Consider the following 8,008-nt stretch of genomic DNA (forward strand, 5'->3'; position numbering starts at 1 on the left):
GGTCAGTCAGTCTGGAATATTGCAAAAACTGTGAGTGTGTCCCCAAGTGCAGTTGCAAGAACCATCAAGTGCTACAACGAAACTGGCTCACATGAGGACTGCCCCAGGAAAGGAAGACCAAGAGTCACCTCTGCTGCTGAGGACAAGTTCATCCGAGTCACAAGCCTCAGAAATCACAAGTTAACAGCTCCTCAGATTAGAGCCCAGATCAATGGCACACAGAGTTCTAGTAGCAGACACATCTCTACATCAGCTGTTCAGAGGAGACTGCACCAATCAGGCCTTTATGGTCAAATAGCTGCTAGAAAACCACTACTAAGGAAAAGCAACAAGCAGAAGAGATTTGTTTGGGCCAAGAAACACAAGGAATGGACATTAGACCAGTGTAAACCTGTGCTTTGGTCTGATGAGTCCAAATTTGAGATTTTTGGTTCCAACTGCCGTGTCTTTGTGCGACGCAGAAAAGGTGAACGGATGGTATCTACATGCATGGTTCCAACCATGAAGCATGGAGGAGTTGGTGTGATAATGTGGGGGTACTTTGCTGGTGAAACTTGGGGATTTATTCACAATTGAAGGCACAGCATGGCTACCACAGCATCCTGCAGCGACATGCTATCCCATCCGGTTTGCGTTTAGTTGGACCATCATTTATTTTTCAACAAGACAATGACCCCAAACACACCTCCAGGCTGTGTAAGGGCTATTTGAGAGTGGTGGAGTGATGCTCCAGATGACCTGGCCTCCACAGTCACCTGACCTAAACCCAGTCAAGATGGTTCGGGATGAGATGGACCGCAGAGTGAAGGCAAAAGGGCTAACAAGTGCGCAGCATCTCTGGACACTCCTTCAAGAGTGTTGGAAAACCATTTCAGGTGACTACCTCATGAAGCTCATTGAGAGAATGCCAAGAGTGTGCCAAACAGTAATCAAAGCAAAGGGTGGCTATTTTGTTGTTACTACATAATTCCAAATGTGTTCATTCATAGTTTTGATGCCTTCAGTGAGAATCTACAATGTAAATAAATAGTCATGAAAATAAAGAAAATCCATTAAATGAGAGGGTGTGTCCGAACTTTTGACTGGTAGTGTACATATGGATGTAAACCAATAAAATACAAAATAAATAAATGGGTGAGTAACACTTTCAACAATAACATAATAGTGAAGTTTTTTTAAGAAATAAAATGTAACTAACAAAACATGTATCTTAAGAGAGACAGTTGAAAATAAAGATGAAATAAAAACAAATATAAATAATTTTCAGTGTGTTTAAAGAGAGCAGAAAATAAATAAAAAATAGAAAAATAACAGTAATAATAAAGGGCTCAGTCATTGATATGGGGGGTAATGGCAGGGTCTGGGGCATATCTGGGGCACCAGAGACACCTGAGCATTGAAGTGCTTGTATGCGCTTATGTGTATATCCTAATTAACATTACAAAAGCCCAATATTGATATTTGTGAGTGGAGACGAACATGTATGGAATGAGCTGATCTGATTTTTAATGCCATTTGTTTTTCTGTCGAGATATGATTTGATAATAGAAGGTGCCACTGAGATAGAGATTTTTGTTCTGTCTTTCCAATTTAGGAGGACTGTCTTTTCAGCAATTGTTAGAGTGATCAATATGGGTTGTTCATATTTCAGTGGCAGTTCAACCGCAGAAAGGTCTCCTAGCAGATATACAGATGGGGAGGCTGGATACTGACACCCATAGCTAGTGATAAAGTATTGGTGAGTTAATGTACAGTGTTTGTTGTGAAGTGTGAACAGGTGTCATTTTCTGAAATTCCCATTTTGTGTAATGTGGGTTAAATGGACTATGTGCTGAATTTTGTATTGAATAAATTGTAATTTGGAGTTTTGTGAGATTGAGAAGCAGCATATATAAAACAACAACAATGGACCCACTTAACATAAACTTCTACCAGGTGCACCTCCACTACGACACAGGATTTTTGCATTAAGATACAAACTGTAATGGACACAGTGGATGTTTAGTCTTGACAGGATGTTTTTAAGAATTTATACTTATCTGTTAAACTGAACTTTCTGTTTTTTACCATCGTTGCATAACATTTTACTCACCATCTGCATCGTCACTATCAGCCAGCAATTGTTTGCACTCTGTCAAATAATAAAATAACTGAGTAAATTCTAGTTTACTGTTGCTAAAAACCTTTCACAGAAAACTTCATTCTCTTTATAAAATTGTAACGAAACAAGTTGTAACTTCTACAGTCCCAGTTTTATCTCCTACTGAATGTGAAAATGTTTTTCTCACCTGTTTCATTAGTGGAAAATGGATGCACAGAGGATTTTTGGTCTTGAATGGATGATTCTTGGACTGATAAAAAGACAAAAATAATCATCAAGACCACAGTGCACAGGCCACATTGAACAATTTCTGTTTTTTTCTGCTGTCTCCGTTTTTATCACCATTAATTAACATTTTACTCACCAGGTGTAGTGACTTGACCCTTTTTGTTCTCTGTCAATTAATAAAAGAACTGTTATGACCAGTACATCTGTCACATTATGTAACTCTTAAATAGTCAGAGACATTGGATAAACTATTCATTAAATACAAATATTAAGCACTAATGACCACAATCATTAGTTGAAGAAGAAACATAAGTAATGTTTCTTGGATTAATAAAACTGAAAAAATTATAATATTTTTAGTTAACTTAGTTTCTGGTCCCTGCTGTGTAAAAACAACAAGTTAATACTACACCTAAAGTAAATAAGTAAATACATACATATACATATGTTCATACATATACTTATAATGACAATACACAGATGCATATTTAATTATGTTCCATAAATTATAATCTTCAGTAAATTCTTACCTTTTCCTTCTTTACATTTGTGAATGATGATGATGATGATTGAACTGACTGAAATGATTGGAATCAAGACCACTAGCAGTCTGAACCACCAACTGCCTACAAACAAAAAGATAAGAAAGAATAAAACAGTATTTCCAAGTTATCTGGTCTTATATGCAATTAAAGGCGCCCTGAGGTGTCCTGAACTTTAATATCTATTGGGCCATGATGTAGATCTCTATTGACGTGAAACTCACGGCTGGTATTGAAAGGGTTGTCGACTGGTTTGCTGCTGTTGAAGCTGACTGGGTTTTTCACCATACAGATAAACGAAGCTGCACTCTCCTCCTAGAAATTCAGTGAAAAGCAACATTAGCCTTGAGTTCAAACGCCAATATTCTACCTTTGTTTTTGTACTTAAAATATAGATGATAGTGTGTTAGTTAAGAACCCCTCTCAACAAAAATCTCAGAGAGATGCTTGAATGTATGAAGCAACATTAAACTGTTCTCATTCTGACGGATCAAATTAGCCCACAAACAACATTATCATGTTTGTACCTTTGTAATGATGAGCTCCTTGGTTCTACTCTTCTCCTTGTCACCTGACCTCCAGTAATAGGTGACTGGTTCAGCGTTTGTTGTGTTGACTTCACAGATGAGAACACAGCGGGTCTTTTCACAGCTTGAGTTGACAGAGGGTGTAGGAACAGCAGCTGATAGAAACAAACAAACAAACATTTCATTAAAGTTCAGATGAATAAATAAATAAATGTTCCAAATAAAGTTTTGGTTCAATGTTCCCCACTTACAGATAACCAGAATTTTCGAGACTTTGTGCAAGACCTTCCTGTTGATCTCTGCAGTGTAGCTGCCGCTGTCCTCTATTGTCAGGTGTGAGATGGTCAGCTCTCCAGTCGTGGTGTTCAGCACACAGTGAAGCTTGCATTTACCTTGGATTTTAAGGAGATCTGAGCAGTTTAAAATTCCTTAAAATGGACTTCAATATATTCTATATTATGTATTTCATTGTCTGCACGATGTAAGGGCTTTTTAAAGAGTTAAAACAGAAAAAATATAAATCCTTTAAAACAAACCCTCATTTTTACTGTTTACATTGTTCAGTTCTTTCTGCCAACTGGGAATTTATTTAAATCCTTTAATATGCTGCAACACCAAATCGTCAGTTTAATTAGTGTATTAGAAGAATTAAGGTTAGTTTAAGAGATGATTGTTTTATACTGAAGGCTTTAGTATAAAGGTGCCATTTGAAACCAGCAGTCAAAGATATATCTGTATAGAGAGAATTTAACAGTTAAATCTTGAGTGACTATACCTCCATAGTCCTTTAAAAAGCCAGGACCCCAATCCAAGATATCGTCACGTCCATGTTTCCATGTTATGCTGGTAATGGATTCATCCACAGAGCCTGGGCTAAGGACAACTTCGTCTCCCTCTTTCCTGTAGATGTCTACAAAATAATATCAAAACATGTCACAAATGGGGAATACATTATTACATTTTACATTTGTGTCAAGTATCAACTAGATGCTTTTAACAACTTGACAGAACATCATTTAACTAACATTGATGATTTTAGGCTACTTTATACTTCTACCCAACGAGACCTGCTTACTGTACTTGTAAAACATGTCAAGTATATATGAGTAATTTTTACAGATAATGCTTGCCTGGTAAAATTTAAAATCTGTGTTTTTAGTGTTGCACTCCTCCTTGTATTAGTATTGTATTACACTCTCTTAAGTCTGTGAAGGTTCTTAGTCATCCAGTCATACACTCTGTTAAAGCACACCATATCATTTAGATTTCTATAAATTGGTCAAAGATCAGATGGCCATAAATCCTTTATTTACGCTATTATCTCCTGTTCCTGTTTCCTGTCGATAAGCTTCTGCAATGTCACCAGATTTATTTCCATCCAGTGTTGCATTAATTTTCCACCAAGATCTTGTATTGATGATGGGAGAGTCTGACCACTGCACAAAGCCTTCTCCAGCACATCCCAAAGATTCTCAATGGGGTTAAGGTCTGGACTCTGTGGTGGTCAATCCATGTGTGAAAATGATGTCTCATGCTCCCTGAACCACTCTTTAACAATTTGAGAACTCATTGCATCAGCTGGGGTTAAATAACTTGTTTTCAGCTGAAAGATATTCACCCATGCAGTAATTATCCAATAGGAGACTTGTACCTATTTGCTTACTTAAATCCAGATGGCGACTTTTTTTGGCCAGGCAGTGTACCATGCTGCCTAAAGAGCTCCGGTAGCTGACGTCACCCTGCACTGGCAATCACAACACCGCCATATTGGCAGGTGAGCCCGCTTTTCGAATTAACAACTGCAAGCAACTAACTAATTTGTCCTTGTACCGGTTACATCTAAAATGGTCGACAGCTGTTGTGCCCCATGATGCCAGAATAGTCGGGGACAAGCAAAGGGGAAATCGTTTTGTAGGATTCCCAAAGATCCCGGAAGACCGCAGGTGTGGATTATTGGAATAAAACGCACAAGAAGCAGGCACGAGAAATTTCAGATTCAGATTCAGATTCTGCTTCAGAAAACTTTATTTGTCCCTGGGGGGCAATTTAAGGCACAAGTGAGCAGCTTAACGAGCAAAATAACAGAAATAGAACAAGATACAAAATAATAAGTATATACAAGTTACCATGCCATAAATGTTATAACTATCCAAAATGTCCATGGAGAATGTAAACAGACTGTATAAGTAAAGTGACTTGAGTGGAAATGTAAACAGTAAACACAGGGATTATATACTTACAAGTTATAGTCGAGGTAGAATGGGTAATAAATAAAAACAACCAAGAGTCTCTGGTATGTGAGTATGGGGGTGGAGGGCAAGGGGTGTGTGACTGTGCTATGGTTGTGTGTGAGCTGAGAAGAGTCAGCGAGAGAGAGAGAGAGAGAGAGATCCCTCAAGAAACAGATTTTGCTTGTGTACCGATCACTTTACATCAGGTACAGAATCCAGTGTTTTCCAGGTGTAATGTCTTAATTATTTAGCATGTTTTTTTGTTTTTTTTTAACACGATGTCCAACAGATTTCTTCCTAAAGGCAAGTTTGGGTAATGTTTATAGCCTGGATTACAAAGGGTGTTGCTCATTCAGCACTAAAACTACTCACAATGAGGAAGAAATTCGGGATTAAACGGTACTTGTTATTGTAGTCACGTTACTGTCACGAATCTCCTCAAATACTCAATACTCAAATACATTTTTACGGATACGAATAATGATAAGAATAAGGATACGGATAATATACTGCAGGTCAGGAACAGTGTCCGCGCCGGCTGTTTCAATGCTGGGGGAAAAAGCACAACTGATGCATGATAAGGGTCCGTGATACATAATCTGTCGAGTTTTACCTTGTACTGGTCAATTTCTATCTGTTTAAAGTACGCAGTAAACTCTGACGGCCTGAAATCAGCGCATTTTTTGATGACACTGCGATCAGCAGGGAAAGAAATGGCGCCAGGCATTTCAGGCCGCGGGATTTCCCCTTTGCTTGTTCCCGGCTATTCTGCCATCCTGTGGTACAACACATGTCGACCATTTTTAGATGTAACTGGTACAAGGACAAGTTAATTAGTTGCTTGCAGTTATTAATACGAAACCCGCGCTTTCCGGCCGATATGGCGTGTGTTGTGATTGCAGGGTGACGCAGCTAACGAAGCTCTTAGCTCAGCAATTGATTGCAGCAATACTTTTGGAGAGAAGTAATCTATTCTTGTATGGGAATTATGTAATTTTGAGAGAAAAAAAGTAAAGAAAATCATAGCTTTACATGAAGCCGCATATATAGATGTCAACAAACTTTACACTTGATCCGTAACTTTGCAGAAATTTACCTGAGTTAGCTTGACCAGTGTCCAGAGCGTAAGAAAAGCTCACAGTCACGATTAGCAGTGCCAACAGCCACTTCATCCTCTTCTATTAACTAAAATAAGACACATAAGAAAGGTAAAAGTGACTTAATTCCGGAATATAAAAACTTTTCAAAGTCTTCTTCTCTCTGCGAGTACCTGCCCTGTTTACGCTGTCTGTTGTCTCAGTCAGCCACACAGTGGGTTCCTTGTTTTGGGCGGATCATCCAAATATCGATACCAATGTAATGAGATCGATACTTAAGTTTCAGTTTCTCTCTCGTACGACTGCATTAAAGAGGCGACCTGACTGTTTTTATCTAAATGCTGCTGCTATCACAGGAGGGTGAGAAATGTTGTCTTATTTTTGTATTGTATTGTACTTCCTAAACATACATACTACTTGAAAAAATCATTTGTTTTATATTTTTATAATATTTATTGTGGATTTGTACACGTTTATTTAAGAAAACAAATACAGGAAGAAGTGCAATAGCCTACTATGAGGGATTTAGTTTTATATAATTGTAATATAGTTTCTGAACACTCTGCCTGAAAAAAAAGAATTTATTGTCATTTGTTCTCAAGTGACAATGTTGTAGTGTTTCTGAACAAAAACTTTAATTGTGATAATAAAGTATTTTCTATTTACTTATAAACTTTGCCCAGATTCTGTACTGGATTTTAACTGATTAATAATCCAAAAAGGCAAATCACAAAAACACGTCATGAAAATCCATTCAAATTTAAATTGATGATGCATCCACCTTCATTACTAAAAAGTATCGGTATCAGCGGTAATGGCCCCGTATTTACTTGGTCGATACCAAATCTAGCGGTATCGCACTCCACTACTAGTGATGTGCGGATCGATACTGAAATATCGATACCTCCGATAACAGATCGTTATGCCCACAAATCGATTTTCAAAGTAAATACCAAGTAAATACCATTGACTGTATATACTACGTAAATACAGGGCCGGTATCGCCGATACCGATAATAATTACGGTGGATGCATCATCAATCCGAATCAATCTGAATATGAATGAATGTTCATGAGTTAAGTGTTTTTGTGATATGCCTTTCGGATTATGAATCAGTTCAAATCCTGTACAGAATTTGGGCATAGTTAATAAGTAAATAGAAAATATTTTATTATCACAATAAAAGTTTTTGTTCAGAAACAACACAAAATGATCACTTGAGGAGAAATAGGGCGGGGGATTCTAAAAATTTCCATATGATTATACAAGTTTGTTGTGTAT

At 37.5% G+C, this 8,008-nt stretch overlaps 1 protein-coding gene across 1 annotated transcript; it reads right to left on the reverse strand.

Moving 5' to 3' along the window:
- Nucleotides 1-2,031: 2,031 nt before the first annotated feature.
- On the reverse strand, nucleotides 2,032-6,870 carry LOC311495257 (SLAM family member 5-like). Its single transcript, XM_084554651.1, has 7 exons — nucleotides 6,726-6,870; nucleotides 4,174-4,308; nucleotides 3,650-3,790; nucleotides 3,399-3,553; nucleotides 2,860-3,186; nucleotides 2,466-2,495; nucleotides 2,032-2,351 (listed from the first exon to the last, which is right to left on the reverse strand). Exons 1-5 carry the CDS (start codon nucleotides 6,799-6,801, stop codon nucleotides 3,019-3,021), a joined length of 675 nt encoding a protein of 224 aa, XP_084410777.1. The 5' UTR covers nucleotides 6,802-6,870; the 3' UTR covers nucleotides 2,032-2,351; nucleotides 2,466-2,495; nucleotides 2,860-3,018.
- Nucleotides 6,871-8,008: the final 1,138 nt, after the last annotated feature.

The sequence above is a fragment of the Chelon labrosus genome (assembly GCF_963514085.1).
Source record: "Chelon labrosus genome assembly, chromosome: 11".
NCBI classification, from domain to species: Eukaryota; Metazoa; Chordata; class Actinopteri; order Mugiliformes; family Mugilidae; genus Chelon; species Chelon labrosus.